This window comes from Acipenser ruthenus, chromosome 29 (assembly GCF_902713425.1).
Source record: "Acipenser ruthenus chromosome 29, fAciRut3.2 maternal haplotype, whole genome shotgun sequence".
Classification (NCBI taxonomy): Eukaryota; Metazoa; Chordata; class Actinopteri; order Acipenseriformes; family Acipenseridae; genus Acipenser; species Acipenser ruthenus.
In genome coordinates, this window is record NC_081217.1 from 16151965 (window position 1) to 16173103 (window position 21139).

Consider the following 21139-nt stretch of genomic DNA (forward strand, 5'->3'; position numbering starts at 1 on the left):
CTGTATAGCATTAGTGGCAGATCTATTGCTTTTTTTATTTGTGTATAATTTGTATCTGAGGAGCGCTGGGAACTCCTCCTCGCCAGTCCTAATGCTTCGTCTTGCTGTCCAGGTGATTTGAGGCACATCACCAAGCTGAAGCCCTGGGGCCTGCTGGAGGTCCTGGTTGAGAAGTATGAGTGGCAGCGGGACGAAGCGCAGACCTTTGCGGACTTCCTGCTGCCGATGCTGGAGCTGATCCCGGAGAAGAGGGCCACGGCAGCAGAGTGCCTCCGACACCCCTGGATCAACTCCTAACGACCTGCAGCACCACTCCGGACACCAGCCATCGCTGATCACAGTGCGGCAGCTGTGTGTGTGGGGGTTGGGGTGGGGGGCTAGAGGTGACACAATATGATAATACTCCATTCTAGCTGATTTTGTTTTTTGTACGGTTTTTACCTGATTGTACTGGAGAGTGCGAATCCTGTTTTCTACTGAAGTCCTGTGAGATGTGTTTTAACTAACTTGTGATGGGTCATTTGAGGATTAGGGTGAGGGGTACTGCTTTGACTTCTTTTTTTTCTTTTAATAAAAGTGCTTGTTCTTTTTAAAGCATTTTTGCTAATGCAGCCAAACTAGGATTAGAGAGAGAGAAAAAAATGAACTACTGAATCTGCTCTGCTCCTCCTGTAACTGTGGGAGGAATGCGTGGCAGTTTTGTTTTTCTATTCGTTCTGAAAATCTGGGGACTGAACCCTTTTGTGGCTGCTGTTCAAGGTGCCTCTCGTTCTTTTGTATGGTGGAGGGGGAGGAAGGTCTGTTGTGGGATCTGCAGGATGGCAAGAAAAGGTGATTTCTTAGTTGGGTTTTGCTGTAATGCATATTGTGACATCTCTAGCAGAGATCACTGACCTGTTTGTTGACCATTACATTCTGCAGTAGTATTTATAATTGTCGCATTCACAGATTCATGCAAACACATTTCTTCCCTGCGTGCGAGTATACACTTTGATTAAGAACTTCTACATACCGCTATAGAAACCGATGTTAAGATGGTGCTGAGAGAGGGGGTGCGAAGGAAAAAATGAAGACTTTATACTCGTACCAAAGAGTTGGCCTTGTTCTGTATATTAGTTATGTACAGTAAAGAATTCCAGATATTGGTGTGTGTTATCTATGAAATGAGTGGAGTAGTACTTAGGATGTTTTAAATAACATGGAAGCTGTTCTCTGTGTAGTCTGCTTTTTAACATTGTTTTCATACTGACCATGCTTCTCTTGTAGCTTTAAAACAAGAAGGAAAGAGAAAAGACTGGAACGCTGTTGTCGTTCTTGCTTGAACTCTCAATAGCCCAACTGTAAGAGAGCACTTTCTTTTGTTTTTTTAAAGGAACCTTTTCAGCACTCTTGTCTTCAGCAGTTTTCTTTTCATGCTCTTGACCGTGACTGCTAAACTAAATAAAATGAATCGACTTTTCCTTAGTTCCCAATAAAGAGGATTTTGAAACAATTGGCTGTGGTATGGTCCAGGCTTTTATTTACCTCTTCACAGAACCATTTTCATCTCTGATAGTCCCCTCTTTATGAACCATGTTTGCATAAATGTTAAACTATCTTTTAAATATTTATTTTTGTTTAAATGTGTATAGGGTTAGTTTAAATCTTTATAAAGACCAAAATCTTGGTTTACACTGGGGCAGAAAAATGTAATTCCTGTCTCTTCATTAATATAATAATGTGGTGATGTAAGAGATTCATTAATTGTTAATGACCAGAGAATTCATTTTGATATGATGGGTATCTTGGTTTAGCGGTGTCATAGGGGAGCTTTGTGTGCTTGTTTTTCAGTTATAGAAATGCACGCTCTGCCATTGAAGGTTACCATCCTTTGTGTCAATGACCTCGCGAGTATTAGACATGCTTCAGTTCTCTAGACACAAACACAGCCTGCTTGGTGAAGACATTAAGAACGCACATTTCAATTGACCAGATGAAGAGCCCAATAGTCTGATATCCGGGAGTGCTTATTTCATGTGTCTGAGTTCCTGAGCCTCACCTTTCTGTCTTTTTTTAAAAGATCAAATGTTCAGTATGACCTGGGAGACGAGCAGTGGAAGCTCGTGCTGTCATCTTGCAGCGCAGTGTTAGTGTTGGTAAGGATGCTGGATTAACAGAGAAGGGCATGCAGTCCCTGATCTCTGGTGTAGTAATAGAACAGGGTCCTTCATGTAAGAGCACTGTTACTCATGTTTTCTGCTCTTGTTCTTTGTTTAACCCCTGTACATTTAAACTACATGATCTGAAATTGTCTAAACTAACTACCATACATGTCGGTCAGTTTTTCAGCGGTTTTTTCATGATCTGGCAATGGAGATGCTGGTGGTGATGATCCTTTTTACCTGGGTCACCCCAGATCAAATGAACCAAATTATTCACTTCAGTGATCATACATGTCATGTGTGATGCAGGAAAAGGGTTTGCGGGTAGATGCAAAAGAACAGTCAAACTTATTTTTAATTTATTTCAATAATATGGAAACATGCTTTTATTATGCTAAACATCCATGTGTTTCTAAATGGTATACAACATGCCACAGGTTAATGAAAAACATCTTCAGAAATAGAACAAGCAAAACTTTTGACATTAATACAGTTCAATATTGTGCTTTATTTACACACTATATATATATATATATATATATATATATACACACACACACTGCTGTGCAAAAGTCTTAGACATGATGCATTATGAGCATCAACAATTTATTCAAAGCCTCCATTAGTGTTTTCTACTATTATAACAACCTTGACTTGCATAAAGAAGGAAAAATATTGCGTGAAGTAGCTCGCATCACTCGATTTTCAAGGTGTGGTATCCGAAGCATAATCAACAAGCACAGAGAAACATCTGTAATTGACAAACCTAGGACTGGAAGACCCAAAAACCTGTCTAACAAGGATGAGCAATACTTGAAGATAATATTCTTAACGAATAGAAAGGAGAGAAGTGTTGAATTGACAACAGAACTGGCAGAAGGCACAGATGTCGTTGTCCGTCCATCGACAGTCCAAAGCATCTTTGATCACTGTTCCATAGTCCAATGTCTGTTCTTGTGCATATTTTAGCCTTTTAGTCTTGTTCCCCTTTCTTAACAGAGGTATTCTTACTGCAACACATCCTTTAAGACCAGATTTCAAGTCACCTTCATACTGTTGATTTGATGGACACCACCTGTGCCTTCTGCCAGTTCTGTTGTCAATTTAACACTTGTCTTCTTTCTATTCCTTAACTATATTAATTGTCTTCCAGTCCTGGGTTTGTCAATTACTGATTATGTTTTTCTGAACATGTTAATTCATGTGTAGGACTTCTGCAGTGTGTGTGTGTGTGTGTGTGTGTGTGTGTGTGTGTGTATATATATATATATATATAGAGAGAGAGAGAGAGATATGGATAGATACATAGTAGCGAAACAACCATTGTCACAAATTCAAAATGTGGTCCCGTTTTCAACACTCATACTGTAAATGTAAATACGGCCCAGAAAACCAAATTTGACTTCGATCTGGTAAAATTATATCTAAATCTTACTGGTAATGAAACAACACGGCTGTGAATGTATGGGCTGAGCTCGCTGCTGTGGAAGCTACTCTCTCCTTGCTTGCTGTCTCCTAGCAACAGTGCTGCAGGGGCGGAGCCTTTTTACAATTCTGATAAGACAGGAACTGTGGATCGGGGTTGCTGCTTGCTTAATAAAAAGCTACATTTCTTTTATCAACGTGACTTGGCTTTTCTTTATAGACCCGGTAGGTGGCGACTTTTTAAAGATTACAACAGTACTATTCTGAATTCAACATTTGCTATTGAGAGATACGTTGAACAACATATCTCATCCTATTTTTTTAAATCAAAGGAATAATATATATATATATATATACACACACACACACACACACTGAGCATCAAAAGAAACTTATCACTATTATAACACATTTATTTTTGAAAATAAATAAGGTATATAAATGATGGGCATTGACGAAATGTTTTGGGTTTCTTTTTAATCACTCGATCATTCACCCTTGACCATGATACGCTTGAGTGACTATGACTGAAGCAGATGCACTTAATCACCTAATTAGTGATCCAGTTGATTGGACTCTGGATATGGAGTGATTTCAGCTGTTGAATTGCAAGCTTGAATAAAAGCAATAAAGAAAATCACAGAAAAAAAAAAAAAAATCTTGCCATGTCTGTCAAGAGAGTAGCGCCTTCGTACAATTGGCGTGATCGTTTTGCATCTTGATGTCAGTTGTTAATTGGCACAATAAAGTCAGCGCACCTGCTCTAAAACAGTTATTTTTTCGATCACATCTAGTGAATTTTATCCAAATATTAGTGATACATTTCTTTTGTTCTCATAATGCGCAGCAGCATGTATGTTATATAGAGAGAGATAGATCACACACTATATATAACCTGCATAAACCATAAATCTCTTCTCGATTCATCAAGCTTGCAGTGGCCCTGGCAAATGTGTTCATCTTTATAATAAAGCAAGATCAATCTGTTGGTGTCTGCAAATCTGAAACCCGCAGCAGCAGGAGTGTAACATTATGAATGTCACATTCAAGCTGTTTTAACTCTGAACAAAACAACAATTGAAATGAGCTGGTTTTGTTATACTGGAATGCTTCCCAAGAAAACGGTGGAGAGCTGGTATTTTGACCTTGGCTCATGAGCCGCGTGTTGTATTTCAATGGTAAATTAAACGGGGCACTTCATAGCTGATCCAGCTCCTTTTACACTTCCCTGAAATACTGCTAATCACCGCTGCTTTAACACTGAGCCTGAACCCTACCTTGTCTCCTGAACGGGTCGGGCAATGGATTGAATAAACCTGCTGTGTTGCCTATACATATTCACTAAGAGAACACTTTAGGGTTTGGACATATATTTACCAGACAAGTTAAGAAATATTTACAATTCAGAAATACAAGCGTCAACCCGACTTGCAAGGAACTTGATAAAAACTGGAATGAGATGACTTGCACACAGCTTACCCTCTGACAACGATTACACTCACTTTTTAAGATGTAAACGATGTAATTCTCTTCAGTGTTTATCCACATTTTAGAACCAGTATGCATGTTTGTAATCTTCAAAAAGAGCAAGCGGTGTGCTGTAACCAAGTCAAAATAACATCATTTCAATCCTGCCACAGAACACCAGGTGGTGCTGTTGAGCTTGAAACACCCTTTGTACATAACAAATAAACACACACACATGTTTACATTCCTTCTGCAATTGATATTAAGGTCATTTTAACTGAGCAGGTGTCAGACCTACATTTTTTATTCTCAAACTTGTCTGACTCGTTCAAAATATTCAGTTTGGAACAGGACACACTCGCCTCCCGATTTACAATGAGGCAAGGAGCACTAGTTTGGCCCCTGGGCCAGTGAAGGGGATCTGTGGTGGAAGAGCAGCCTGCTGGAAGATATTCAGACCCAATTCACTGGTAATCCTGAAATCAAATGAGCACACGAAGGTGGAAATGCAGTTCGTCAGCCCTCTCTACACAGTGTGTTTTATTGCAGAGCTTTTTAACATTGTATTTACAGTGCATCACCCTATGCCAATGCCCTGCACTACAGTATTCACTGCAGCTTGTGTCTGACAGCCTTTCAGCTTCCACACACACCTGACTGTCGTAAGCCCTCGTGTGAGGAAGAGAGACGTTTTAAACTTTGTTTGAGTAAAGTCTTTGTAAATATATATATATATATATATATATATATATATATATATATATATATATATATATATATATATATATTCTGTACTTACCATAGCAACTGGGTTCTAGGCATGAGCCCCTTCTGCAAAAGAAAAATAAATCCCAAAATATTAGTGATACTTACAGTATGCTTAACTGACAGGTGTGTTGTTATTAAATAGAAAATGTGATTTTTAATTAAGAAACTACCATACCAGCTAGGACGGTACAAAGCCTAAAATACGTTAAAATATTAATAAAATAAAAACTTCCTTGACCTTGCAGAAAATGACACGTGCACCGCATACCGACGAATGCATGCCACTGACTGCACTTGTGTTTCAGTGTAGTGTAGTGATACACTTCTCCAGTAGTAATGATTAATATAAGGGCTCTCAGTCTGTGATTCCCAGATATATCCAAAGGTTTTTGAACGTTTCCTTTGAGATACAGAACGCAGAGGTTTTATAATTTAAGCTCTAGCTGGCTAGAGATCTGACGACTGCTTTCATGTTGTAGATTTCTTCTTTTTTTAAATGTATTTTTTATCCAAAAGGTCTTTTGAAGTCGGCACACTGGCTCATTAGACACATGAAAATATTTTTCAAAAGCAGTCACGTTGTTTTATGAATGCAAGTGTGAATGCAAGTTATCATGTTACACTGCAGCCCGTGTTCAATGCCCATTCTGTAACACTGGTTAGCTGACTTGTAGCTGCTTTGTTAAATATGACACGATCACAATACTGCAGTTGTATGATGCACTGCTGTTAAGGATTCTGACCCCTGCTGGTGAGATGAGGTTAAATGCTTTATAACCTCACCAGCAGCTGAGCCTGGCTGTTTTATACTGTGGTCAGGATGCTACCTTGCCTCTTTAGAGAAACCTGTACTGTGATGCCATTACCTTTATTCTCCACCTTGAAGTCCTCTGGCAGGAGGTTGTCCTGCCGGTTTCCCAGCACGAAGGCCAGGAAGGAGAGGATGAGCGCATCCAGGATGGCGATGATGGTCAAGATGTACGCCCAGCGCACGGTGCAGGCTCCCAGGGTGTACTTGTCAGTCTTGTCCCCGCACATCCGCTTCACCTCGTCCGAGTCCCAGCCGTCCGGGTAGATCAGGCACCCGATCACCAGCCCTGCCGCTTTTATAGAAAGCAACATGTTTGTAGTTAGAATCTATGTAAGGGTAACGAAGGGATTGAAACCAGTATTATTGAGTACACTGCTCTGCACAGCTGCAAGGGGTGGGGGGGGGGGTGGACTTGACCTGTGTTGGAACATTGCTGACACAAAGATAAACTAAGCTGCAAAAGCAAGGTTTAGCTTCACACACAAGACAGGGATCTGAGAGGGCATTCAAGAACATAAGAGTGTTCAGTGCCCTCCTAACTAATTACTGCTTCAGTTCTGCTAATAACTGGGGGCCTCATTAATGATAAGCTGTGACTATGATTATTGGAATCAATAAAGGAGACTTGTTCAATTGAGTTTAAATCCTTGTTGTGTGCACTCCTTCACACACAAATACATACATCAGTTAGTTTCCTTACAGTCAGCATTCACAATCCCCAGGTACAGCCGAGGGCATGTTATGGATAAATCTAACCCACAGTTTCAAACTTGGCAGAGACACAAATGGAGTTAAAAGGGTCAGTGCAGAAGGTAGAGAGCCCTTTTTCTAACACAGTAATGTATGCACCAAGTACTTTACTGTCTAAGTAGCCCAAAGACCTTACATGCATTGTTAATGGCCTTTTACTTCAGACAGAGCCTAATTGAAGTAAAGTAAGTCTGGCTTTAATAATGAAGTGGTTCATAGCTTATTGTCTAATGCATTGCAGCTGTCTACAGTCTGACTCCTAGACTATGTATTAGTGGGCAGTCAGGGTGCAGTCATGTCCCGTGGCAGGAATGACCCAACTTTTCTCTTCTTTTCTGCAGTGTGCTTGTTTAGTCATGATGTGATGTACGGTAAATGTTCATTAGCTCTTTGTAAGCCAGCTGACTAACAAGCACACTGTTTGACATTATAGCTGCAGCCAATCGCAATACTGCAATGCCATCTGCTACAGAGTGATCTGGAGACAAAGCTGGCTGTGGTAAAGCCTGAAAGACGTGCTGTAATATGTGCATTCAAATTCTTGTCACCACTCAGAACAGTGCAGCTTTCCAGTTTCTTCTGCTCCTGTCGCTTGTAGCTGGAGACATTTGAAGAGGTTTTCAGGTCAATAATGAATGGGGTTTATCTTCTCCAATTGCTTGCATTAGGCCCCTGTTGCCTGGCAACAGCTTTCAGGAGCAATCTTCAATGTAATTAGTGGGGCCTGAAAGAGCACTCCTTGATTGGTTGGGAGGATGTCTGTCTCCACTGTGCTGCACATTATTGTGCATGATTTACAGGTGAACACAGTGCAGGTACAATAAGTACTAAAAAGACAGCGAGAGAGACGTACACACTGCTCTGAGAACTGTGCAGGTGTCTCTGGTTTCCAGATCATGGTTTAATGCTTATTTGAGCAGGTGGCTGTTTTCTCATGGTCTAACGGAATTGTTTGAAAAGTATTTAAAATAAGTGTTGCCCTCGAATACTCTATAATGGAGCACTGCACTCAGACCCACATGAGTGCAGGCAAAGTGAACTGCTCAGGTTAGAGAGATCTCAGCGATTTCATGTCAGAATGGAATGGGACGTGACGATGGTGACGGTGGTGCTGTCTGGTTCTCTCTCTCTGCTAATCCTCCTTCTGCACTGGGTGCCAAGTGGGACCCAGTTCCACGTCCATTAATGATGGCAACCCTCCTGGAGGCACCACTGTAATCCAATTGTGTGCCATCTGTCAGTCGTTTGGCAGCAGCAGCCTCTCAGACAAGATCATTTGGTTATTAGTATTTGATTAGGCTGTGACTGCAAACATGATGTGGCACAAATTGAAAATCCCCCTTTACCATGTGTGACTCTCATTGTTTTCTCTTGCTGATCTCTGTATGCTTATTATTCCTCAGAGTTTAACAGTCTTTTAATTAACACACTGTTGTGAAATATTTTTTCTTCTACAGAGGCGTTGAAAGTGCTTCACTGACTTAGTATGCAAATGTGTCCATCCCAGTGCTAAGAAGAAAACTAATTTTTAAACGAGGGTCGTTAAAGATCTTTTACAGGCCCCTTTCTGGTTCTGTAACATAAGTATTTTTTTTTTCCTTGCTGTACGTTTAGCAATCTGGTAAAAAAGCTACATCACAATCTGGTTTAATCAAACACAAATCTGTTTTTGACATAAAATGCAGCATAGATCGATTGCCTTCTGTTTAATGCATTAGATCCGGATTTATAGCTTGGAATTGATTCCGGCAGCAATAAGCATAGCACTTACTGGACTCAATCATGGGCTTTTAATGTGAAAAGCTGAGTTTTCTTGAACAACGCCAACAGAATAATGACTGCAACACATTGCATGGAACTGGACTGTTGTTACTCTGCTTTGTGAGTAATTACAGTAAAATAACAAAAGAACTATGTCAAAACTTTAATTAAAAAACTTTCATTTTAAAGCACTGGTAAAATCTCGCTTCTCTCTCTTCATTTTAGAGATATGGAGTTGCTGTGTTATATTATATTATGCCATGAGAAAGAGCTACCAGTAATCCTGAGGAAAAATCATTTGCAACAGTAATAAGTGAACAAACAGTTGTGTTGGAAAGCTGCTGAGCATGTCTTTAAAGCAGGTGCCCTTGAACCTTTTCCCTGGTGCCCTGTCCTACACAATCTGCAGGCATTACTGAAAGCTCCTATGCTCTCATTAATAGCGTCTCCAGAGCGTCTCGGGCTCATTGCACACTCGGATGAAGAGAGACGATGAGCAGGGGAGCGGAGGGTAAAGAGGCTTTTATACCAGTGCGGACTGCTCCATTAGTCTGCTCTGAAGGAGATCTGACCTGAAACAGATCAGCCTCTGTCTGTTAGTGTTAACTATCTGAGCCTCCATCTGCAAATAAAACAACTTGGACGCATTGGGCCAAGACCGATTGACTGCCTGCTCAGTAACGCTCATTGGACTGCTACCGTATGGCACAACCATTTCAATATATATTTGAAATAGGCACTCACAATTCATATCAGAGTTTAAAGTTTTGCCTAGGCTGATGTGATTCCATAAAGTCTGCTTGCAGCACGGATGGAGAGAACGCCCAGCTAGTTAACAGTGCCTCCTGTCAAACTGAACATTCAGCTCTTCAAAGAATGCTGCTGCTACCTCCGGCAGCTGCCTCTAGGAGTTTTATGGAGCTTAGTTGCAGGAGAATAATTTGCAGCCCTTTAGGAAGTTGTGCTCTCTTGGAAGTGCAGACACAGGAAAACCAATATCCTATTAGGATTTCTGCCATTCCCAGCACTGGCTCGAGGATGGTCAGAGTTGATCATACTGAAACAGCTCAGGCTGGTTTGAGGGTTGGTTATGCTGGTGCTAGGAAAAGGCCAAGTCACTTTGACAGTAATTGAATGGGCCCCTGTCTCCAGTGACCTGCATGCTAATAACTTCCTGTACACTTTGACCCCTCTTTGTCACCTCTGTGCTGCCTGCTGGAGTGCAGGTGGGATTTGCAGCTGTATTCTGAGGAGTAAGAGCATCTCTATTGGGATTAGTATGCAGCCAAGCAACAAAACCTTTCATTTATTAGTGTGCTTCACTTTTATTACTCCAGACCATAAAACCTGCATCTTCTGTAACATTAAACACACAATTCATCACAGTACTATGAAAAAAGTGAAGAACGGGGGCACAGAGAAGAAGTCATTTAACTGCTCACTTTTCTTCTTTTTTAGTACTGCTAAAATGGTTCTGCATTAAATAATATGAACTGTTTTTAGGAATATAAAATGCAGGCAGGCAAACAACCAGTTGATCTGTGACGGGACTTTCAACAAGGCGGTGAGCTCTCTGCTTAAATATTTAATCAAATGTTGCGCAGCAGATGAGAGTAAACAAAGCCTGTGTTTCTGGGAAGCCTGGCCCCTTGGTGATATCAGATTGCTAAAAGTACCTGCACCCAATTGAGGGAGGCTTGGATTGAGAGGGATGTAATGGAGCTCAAATATTTATACAGACTGGCCTGCCAGCTGACATCTCTTTACAGGGCTGTTTTGATCGCAAAAAAAAACCAACACATGTTACAACAGCAATGTTAACCCAACAGTTACATTCAAATGAATCAAGCAGAAGATTAAAAACTAAAGTGGTGACAAAATCCTCCTGATGCACAACAGGGATGTGTCCTGTCAAAACTCATCACATATTTCAGTGACATTATAGCAGCTGCTATATTCAGTACCAGTCAAAAAGAAAAACAGTGAATTATAGATGAATTATTGAGGGGACTTGTTGGATTAAATGACTCACTGCAGAAGTATTTTATTTAATTTTTTTTTATATAAATTTAGTCGTTGCCAATTATTTTTTATTATTTTCTCCCAATTATTTTTTAGGCTTAGCTCACCGCTACCACCCCTGTGCTGACTCGGGATGGCGAAGACGAACACATGCTGTCCTCCGAAGCGTGTGCCATCAGCCGACTGCTTTTTTTTCACACTGCGGACTCACCATGCAGCCACCCAAGAGCTACATCGTCAGAGGACAGCGCAGCTCTGGGCAGCTTACAGGCAAGCCCGCAGGCGCCCAGCCAGACTACAGGGGTCGCGGTGAGCTGCGGACACCCTGGCTGACCTTACCCTCCCTCCCCCCGGGTAGTGCTCGGCCAATTGAGCGTCGCCCCCTGGAAGCTCCCGTCCTCAGTCGGCAAAGGAATAGCCTGATTCAAACTCGCGATGTCCAGACTCCACATGGAGAGCATTTACTGGATGCACCACTCGGGAGCCCCTTACTGCGGAAGTATTAAACGGTGAAATAAGAGTTCATACTGTAAAGAGAACGTGTATCCCTAACTATCTTTATTGATTAGTCACAAAGGCAGGAAGGTGATGTGATAAATCAATCCGTTCCAATCCTGCCAAGAGAAGAGAGAAATGATTGCTTTCCAAAGTCACCCTGACACAGCTGAGCCTGGCTACCACAGTAACGTTACCTCTCTGCCTGTTTGTCTGAGCCTGTTTGACTAACTCTTCTTATGAGGCTAAGCAGCTGTGGAATGAATAACAGGATATGCAAATATGGGAAAAACAAATATATATACTCTCCATTCTAAAACACATTAGCACAGTCTTTGCTATTTGTATTAAAGAAGCTGATAGGGAGGGCAGTAAAGCACAGTGTTTGGCAGCAGATCTTTCTTTGTAAGGCCAGGTAATGCCACTCCCCATTAGAGAGGTCAGCAGCTCTGATAAAGAGCAATGCCGCTCCCCATTAGAGAGGTCAGCAGCTCTGATAAAGAGCAATGCCGCTCCCCGTTAGAGAGGTCAGCAGCTCTGATAAAGAGCAACGCCGCTCCCCGTTAGAGAGGTCAGCAGCTCTGATAAAGAGCAACGCCGCTCCTCGTTAGAGAGGTCAGCAGCTCTGATAAAGAGCAACGCCGCTCCCCGTTAGAGAGGTCAGCAGCTCTGATAAAGAGCAATGCTGCTCCCCATTAGAGAGGTCAGCAGCTCTGATAAAGAGCAATGCTGCTCCCCATTAGAGAGGTCAGCAGCTCTGATAAAGAGCAATGCTGCTCCCCATTAGAGAGGTCAGCAGCTCTGATAAAGAGCAATGCCGCTCTCCATTAGAGAGGTCAGCAGCTCTGATAAAGAGCAATGCCGCTCCCCATTAGAGAGGTCAGCAGCTCTGATAAAGAGCAATGCTGCTCCCCATTAGAGAGGTCACCTAGTCTCTGTAAGAAGACTTGGGTGTGTGAACTATGCATCAGCTGCAGAGTCACTTACAACTACGTCTCACCTGAAAGATGGAGCACGAGGAGGTTAAGTGATTTGCTCAGGGTCACACAATCAGTCAGTGGCTGAGGTGGGATTTGAACCGGGGACCTCCTTGTTACAAGCCCTTTTCTTTAACCACTGGACCACACAGCCAAGTATTGCCATGTCGGTGCTGGTATTTAGTGTTTCTTAGCTAATTTCGCTATGATAACTGTGCTTAATAATGTCGGATGGCAAAACATTAAAAAGAAATCTATGTAACTTTCAGAACCACATTTAAAACAGTTGAGAATAAAGGATATTTAACTGTTAACATATGTCAATGTATTTCTCAAGAAACAAACCATAACCTTCCTGTGTTTTTGTGTAGTAGTGAGGACCAATCCACGTTGTGTATGCCACTTATTTAAATTTAATTAAACCAAAGAACTCGTACTCTAACTCTGTATTTTAAGTGCCGATGTCTTCTCTGCCATGTTCTTTTTTTATTTTTATTCGTTATGTCCTTTTGTAATTGTGTTACTGCAACAGAACAGGCAAGTGAGGCACGGTCATTTCCTGTACTAGTAGGCTCTTAGTACTGTATTTGGAATTTGTGATTTTACTAATGGCTTCAAGTAGAAGTGACATTTGATGTTTTCGATAAGAATTCAAGAAACGACGTTCATCGTTAATGAAGGCAGATTAACAAGGTAAGCTTACGTCTATTGTAATGGATGTAGGTCTATTTTGCAAAATCATCCTCCTTACAGTGAGAGGAAAGCTACCGGTTTTCATTAAGGAATGCAGAGCTACAAAATATCTGAGCTTGATTTAATCCAGCCCACAGCTTTAAAGACAGGTAGAGAGAACAGAAATACATGCAAATCTACCAACCCTATATTAATAAGTAACAGTTGCTACCAAATGCCTCTAGTAGTGCACTGCTTTCGTACTAGCCTTTAAAATTGTTTCCCGATGCATCTACACAACGAATCTAGTGATTGTGGTATAGAAGGCAGAACTGTCCTGATTCGCAGGTGTCTGCAGCATGTTTTCAAGTCTTGTCTGTGTTACAGTAGAGACCAGCACAATGTATAATGTTGATGTGCTTGATGATTTGAATACTTTACTTCCTATAGTTAACTATGTTATGTACAGTTATGGATAGGTTGAAGTTTTATTTCCGACATGACACAGCTGTCTCGTTCCAGTTCTATTTTTGAAAGTATGTTGGAAATCAAAATGTAAGCTTTTAGATATTGTTTTTATATATACAGTGCCGTGAAAAAGTATTTGCCCGTGTCTGATTTTCTGCATTTTTGCACATTTTTCACATTGTATTTGGTCAGATTTTTTTGTGGGTTGTAGTAGTATATAGAGGGAGTCTCAGAGAAACAATGACAGCAACATTTGGTGCTTCTTTCATTTGTTTGGTGTGCAAGGTAAACAAACATGCAATCTTCAAGTGTGAAAAAGTTATTTCCCCCCCCCCCCCCCCAGTTAACTCAACCCAATTAAAGGGATAATTAGGGTCAGCCGTTTGAGTATTTTGGTTAACAACCAGACCTGATTTGAGCCAGCCCTGCACAATATAAATCTGACTAACTTTGGCCCTTACCATCAGTGAAGTTGTCAGCACACAGCTTCTAGAAGCACATCATGCCACGAACAAAAGAAATTCCTGAAGACCTCCGGAAAAATGTTGTTGATGCCTATCAGTCTGAAAAGGGTTACAAAGCCATTTCTAAGGCTCTGGGGCTCCACCGAACCACAGTCAGAGCCATATTGTCCAAATGGAGAAAGTTTGGGACAGTAGTGAATCTTCCCAGGAGTGGCCGTCCTGCCAAAATCTCTCCAAGAGCAAGGCGTAAAATCGTCCAGGAAGTCACAAAGAACCCTAGAACAACATCCAGGGATATGCAGGCCTCTCTTGCCTCGGCTAAGGTCAGTGTTCATGACTCCACCATCAGAAAGACACTGGGCAAAAATGGGATTCATGGCGGAGTAGCAAGGAGGAAACCATTGCTCACTAAGAAGAACATGAATGCTCGTCTCAAGTTTGCCAAAAAGCACCTGGATGATCCTCAAGAGTTCTGGACAGATGAGTCAAAAGTGGAACTTTTTGCCGACATGGGCCCAGTTATGTCTGGCAAAAACCAAACACTGCATTCCACAATAAGAACCTCATACCAATGGTCAAGCATGGTGGTGGTAGTGTCATGGTCATGGTAGTGTCAAACTCCATTGAGATGTTGTGGCAGGACCTGAAATGAGCAGTTCATGCTCGAAAACCCACAAATGTCACTGAGTTGAAGCAGTTCTGCATGGAGGAGTGGGCCAAAATTCCTCCACGGCCCTGTGAGAGACTAATCAATAATTACAGAAAGTGTTTGGTTGCAGTTATTGCTGCTAAAGGTGGCGTAACTAGTTATTGAGTCTAAGGGGGCGATTACTTTTTCACACGGGGCATTGGGTGTTGCATAACTTTCTTTAATAAATAAATGAAATATGTATCAAATATTTGTGTTATTTGTTCACTCAGGGTCCCTTTCATCTAATATTAGGTTTTGGTTGAAGATCTGATAACATTCAGTGTCAAAAATATGCAAAAATGCAGAAAATCAGACAGGGGGCAAATACTTTTTCACGGCACTGAAGTTGTTGCAAGTATTTAAATGCTTGTCGTTTTTGAATAGGCTACATAATAATTGCTAATAGTATAGACTGCAATGGCATTTATACAACTGTTCAGTTTGTGAATAGACCTATTAAACTTGTCGAATAGAATGAAAGCAGTTTAGTGCCGAAGATTATAATGTATTTTATTTGTATTTTACTATTTTTAAAAGACATCTAAAGACGGCACAAAGTAGGTTATGTGTTTAGTATGTCATTGCATTTTATTTATGTAACATCTGATTTGCAATGATAATACGTTGTCTTGTTGCTTTGAATCTTACATTGAATGTATAGACTCGTGTTTCTCATTTATTCACTTCGTGCCGCTGTGTCTTATTCCTTATGAAACTCACTTGGTCTGTGCACATTTTGATGGTGAAATCCACCAAAAATCACGATGTTGTATATATTTAAATATTGCCCGAAGGTGCCTTCCCCCTCCCTTTCATTTTCAGAGCCCCCCCCCCTCCCCCCACCCCAGGTTTGAAATTCTTTCCCGCGTTTCTGTCTACCAATACGATTCACGACTGCTGAGAAGCGATGAACTGCAGTATATGAATCCAGAAACTCGGATTGATAGTTGAATGGGACGTTAACATATTTGTAATGCAACCAGATAAAGACATCCATACTCACCCGAGGCCAGCTGCATCCAGGCGCAGATTTTGTAAACTGTGGCGGAGTTACAGAAGAAGAAGAGCCCGAAGCACACAATACAGCCCACGATCAGGAGCATGGCGATCCCCACGAAGAACATAGCGGTCCTGAACGCGCTAGAGGGAATCGTGGCAAAGTCCAGCGGGCTTCCTTTGCACGTCAGCTCCGAGGTCAGGGCATTGCCGATACAGTAGTGAAACAGACCAAAGTATCCCGCCTGAGCCGTGTTCACGCTGTCCCCTATCCAGTATGGCTGTATGAAGCAGACCACTGTTATGATGCCAAAGCATACGGTGAAAATCGCCCAAAGGACGCCTATCGCCCGGGCGTTTCTCACGTAGTTCGTGTGGTAGATTTTGGCCGCTTCGCGGGCCGGTAGCATCTTGTTCATCGTTAAAAATAATAACAATACTACACTAGCAGTAAGCAGCACAATTACAGTTCGCCGTTTTCTCCACTATGAAATGTTATTAGTTTCCCCTTTCCATTTCAAAACGCCGCTGTACGTGTCCTCTTCTGAACCATGTGTACGTCTCCACTGATTCGATGTTTTTGATACAATAATTCTTCCCTTGTATGCTTTTCTTCGCCTCAGTTTAACACATCGTTTATCTCCACAAGCTCACTAAATAGTCAAATCTCATGCAGCTTTGTCTTCGTCTTGATTCGACTGTAAAACTCACGTTATGAACTCTAAACGAGCTGTTATCACACCATTTAGTGTCTGTTAATCGCTCTCTATAATAATAATTGACCATTTGTTGCTAGCGCGCTTCCTCGCTCTCGGTTTGTGTCTGAGCGCTGCTAAAGATTCAGGACCCCGGACAGCTCCGCGTGCTTAATGACGTTTTCCTGACGCATTTGCTTTTCATTTTCCTAAATATAAAAATGCATGACCCTGTAGAAGCTGGTGGTGAAATGGTCATGAAAGCACTGCTGTCTGACTGTCTGGATCCCCTTACACAGTCAGTATAAAATATCTAATCACCTTGGCGATTCAGTAGTCTCTGTAAGTCGCTTTGGATAAAAGCGTCTTCTATTATTATTATTATTATTATTATTATTATTATTATTATTATTATTATTATTATTATTAATAATAATAATAATAATAATAATAATAATAATAATAATAACTCTGAGTTAGCTGTCATTTGATTTGGAATTCTGCAACGTTGTCAATATAAATGGGGATAAGTTTGAAAGCGTTTATGTTTTGAAAACTGTTTATGTTATGAAGAGACAAATGCATCTGTTTTCTGATTCTGATCTTGGAATATAAGCCTGGTGGAAGAGCTTTAGACCCACACAATAATGCCAAAGCCAGGCTGGGTCATCCAATATCCTGGATCTATTGGTCGTGTTAGAAGGAAAAGCACACCACTTGTATGAGTAAATGCCAAGGTGTATTGAACGGAGGTTTCTAGGGTTTGTGTGGTTTGTGCATCATTCAAGGGAAAAGATTATACCAAAACCATTATAGTGGAGAAGGGAAAAAAACTCTAGCATTCAATAGTACACCTGCTTTACACCCATGGAAGAATGTATTGTTATAACCCTATAATACATCTCCTAGGCTTTAAACAACAAACTTGAAAATTGTAAAAACATGTGGTATAAGGCAGGGGCTTTCAACCAGGGGTAGCCTACCCGTGGGGGTACTGCTAAGGGTCATAGGGGGTACGCAGGACGACTCAGAAATGCACAAATTAAAATGAAAGTAAAAGAAAATAATGATCTTGAATTGATTTTTAACAGTATTATATATTCTCTAAAGCAATGGTTTTCACCCTTTTCATCTCAAGTACCACCAGGTGTACCATTAACTGAGCAATCTTAAACGGCTGTTGTAAAACTGAGGCCTGCCCCATTACAAGCAGGTTTGCTGTGTCTGTACTCATAAGAACATAAAAACTTACGGAAGTTTACAAACGAGATGAGGCCATTTGGCCCATCTTGCTCATTTGGTTGTTAGTAGCTTATTGATCCCAGAATCTCATCAAGCAGCTTTTTGAAGGATCCCAGGGTGTCAGCTTCAATAACATTACTGGGGAGTTGGTTCCAGACCCTCACAATTCTCTGTGTAAAAAAGTGCCTCCTATTTTCGGTTCTGAATGCCCCTTTAGCTAATCTCCATTTGTGACCCCTGGTCCTTGTTTCTTTTTTCAGGTCAAAAAAGTCCCCTGGGTCGACATTGTCTATACCTTTTAGGATTTTGAATGCTTGAATCAGATCACCGCGTAGTCTTCTTTGTTCAAGACTGAATAGATTTAATTATTTTAGCCTGTCTGCATACGACATGCCTTTTAAACCCAGGATAATTCTGGTTGCTCTTCTTTGCACTCTTTCTAGAGCAGCAATATCCTTTTTGTAACGAGGTGACCAGAACTGAACACAATATTCTAGGTACTCACTTGTTTGTTGCCTCATTCTGCTGAATGGTTAATCTATGCAGCTGATGACTGCAATGAACTCAGCATGTTTATCATTTTAAATATTTTGCAAGTGTTGTATATCGAATTGGTGACCGAAACTTCAATTGTGTACAGTTGTAATATAGGGAAGAGCATGCTGCAGCTCGCATGTTCAGTGTTCAGTGTCAGACAGGCAGCTTGTATGATTTATATACCGTTTATTTTTCAGTAAAAATCCGTTTAAATTGCAGTGAGTTTGTTCTGCTATATCTACACCAGCAAGCACGTTGTCATACGTTTTCATTAACACAATCTGAGAGCCAAATTTAGTAAATGGCGTTTTTTTTTTTTTTTTGTTTACTGGAAACAAGTGAGCTGCAGCACACAGTACACATCCTAATTACAGTCCCAAGTATTTCTGTGCGTTCTGCTTTCACATTTTTTAAATGGTCAGTTTCAGAAATAAACTTTGTTTTCCATGCAACAGCTGACCCTGCTTTAGTACAAAACTGACGCTACGTATTGTTTTACATTATGGTAACGGTGCTCTTAGATTACTGTGCCTGCTTCTTTGGCTGACGAGATATTATCAGCTCATCATCTAACTATGGAATCTTGTGCAATTAAATCTCTTAAATTACTGACGGTAAACAATGCAACATAATCTATTATATCTGCGATGCAAGACGCAAAGTAACCTTTTCACTTCCCTGTTTGTTTAGTTCTTGCGCTTTTTGTTGCATTACAGCCCTTTATTAATTATTTTCTTTATTTTAAGTTTCCAAGGCATTTTGTTAACGGCACGTGTGCAACACAGAAACCTTAAGTGTATTTTTATTTGCTGCCGTTCTTGTTCTACGTTTCTTAAATGCAGCTGTTCATTTTAACCTACTCTTTTACACAACAATACTCACACATGTTTGGTCACCATTACAACTTTTTGCAAGAAACCGGGGTTCCCGTATTCTGCTGGTGTTAATACAGTACCTCTCTACTCTTACAAGCAATTTTATTCGATCAAATTGTTACCGATACCGTCCTTCTCGCTCTTCAATTTATTAAAACATGCGATAATGATATGCGTGTTTTGTTTTGTGCAGACCAACGTAATATCGCATTTGTAAATATTGGCACATGCTTTTAAAGGGAGATGCAGCATTTTTGTGCCTCACCCCTGAAAAACAGTCGTCAAAATGTTTTTTTGCTTTTGCATTTGTAACCATGTTAGTCGCAGTCTGGAGCCCTGGATCATAATTTCTAATTTCTCTGATTCAGTGGTACAAACAGAGTGATACATTACGATGGTGCGACTGAGGCAGCATCGATTTGAGGAATCATATCGTCATAAAGAACTGTCGGTGCGTACCAGTAGCAAGCCTCGGATTTAATCTTTGTTTAGCAGCTCAAAGTGAACCGCAGATATAAAAAAACAAAAAACAAAAACACAGAATCTATCACGTCCACATTTTCCACCTGTACGCATGTGCGATTTTGATTGAGTGGCTTTCCACTCTGATGTATAGGTGAGCGCTCTGTGCTGCTCGTGATCTTTGCTGTTTTCAACTTGTTGTATCAGCAAAGCATAATGTTTCAGCATTTTTTTTTTTGGAAGTGTAAATTCTCCGGTAAACATAAATAGTAATACAATACTCATATTTTGAAGGGTTTTTGATGTATTTATTACCGCGGCTGCATTTTGTAACAGGGATAGCGGCTGGTTGAATATGTTTTGGATACATTTCTTACTTGCAAAAGAAAAAACTAAGGAACAAAACACAAGAGTCTACGGAAAGTGCAAAGCGACAGAACAGAGCCCCTTTGGATCATTTTTATGCTTACTTTAATAAAAAACAAAAACGTTTATCATTGTTAGTTATTATAGTTTTTTCTTGAGGTTATGTTTTTGATGTTTTAAATGGCACACGTAATTATGCTGAGATGGGAAGTAAATGGTAACGTGATAAACATTTACAGTGCAGACTATTTTGTATTATTTATAATGACTTTGCCCAACAGAAAGCGAATACGAGTGTTTCCAAAGAGATTCTGGCGTATTCTCTTAAACCAATCACTGTTGTGGAAAAATTATAGATTAAATAAACGAGGAAAAAAGAAATATGTTAATCAGATTATTCTGCCTTTTATTGCAATTGTGGTACCATTCAGTGAGCGAAAATTGTAGTGTACTAAATAAACTTTATTATGCATTCTATCTATCTATCTATCTATCTATCTATCTATCTATCTATCTATCTATCTATCTATCTATCTATCTATCGTACTGTCTTTGACATTAATAAAAACACAATTCACAATAAAATAAAATAAAATAAACTGATCTCCATGGAATCCCGGGTTCGTTAAAGATTTTTTCTGGGACCTTTGTTCTATTTAAGTTGTATGAAGCTTTGATCCCGCATACTGCACAGCTAGGGATTCTGTTGTATACGATGGATTCAACATGGTACCGAACAGTGAAAAACAGAACGGTATCGTTGGAACCTGTCAACTTGGGGTTCCAACTATCTCCAATAGTGGGCAAGGTATCGCGACAAGCTCCGCCTTTCATGCGTTTCACCTCTAAAATCCTAACCAACTGTCAGCTATGTCCTTATCCAATGCTTGAATATTTCCAGTTTTGTAATTTTGCCTTGTATATTTTTTTAAATAAAATGTGCTGGAGCACAAAAGCTTAGAGTTTAGGAATGTGTGTGCATGTAGCATAACTTCACAACTTACTGACATAAACCCTAAAACGTTGGCGGAGAAGTACACAACATAGCCTACTA

At 40.5% G+C, this 21139-nt stretch overlaps 2 protein-coding genes across 3 annotated transcripts in view; one reads left to right on the forward strand and one right to left on the reverse strand.

The window, feature by feature from the left end:
* LOC117397269 (SRSF protein kinase 1-like) overlaps positions 1 to 1492 on the forward strand; it is a 40419-nt gene extending 38927 nt beyond the window's left edge. For both annotated transcript variants that reach the window (XM_059003409.1, XM_059003408.1), the window contains one exon: positions 113 to 1492. In XM_059003409.1, the coding sequence (XP_058859392.1) occupies positions 113 to 297 (185 nt within the window). In that variant the 3' untranslated portion in view covers positions 298 to 1492. The remainder of the gene's footprint in view (positions 1 to 112) is intronic.
* A 992-nt stretch (positions 1493 to 2484) lies between these two features.
* On the reverse strand, positions 2485 to 16740 carry LOC117429928 (LHFPL tetraspan subfamily member 5 protein-like). The gene is made up of 4 exons (XM_034049893.3): positions 15916 to 16740; positions 6668 to 6904; positions 5833 to 5864; positions 2485 to 5509 (listed from the first exon to the last, which is right to left on the reverse strand). Exons 1-3 carry the CDS (start codon positions 16325 to 16327, stop codon positions 5848 to 5850), a joined length of 666 nt encoding a protein of 221 aa, XP_033905784.3. The 5' UTR covers positions 16328 to 16740; the 3' UTR covers positions 2485 to 5509; positions 5833 to 5847.
* Positions 16741 to 21139: the final 4399 nt, after the last annotated feature.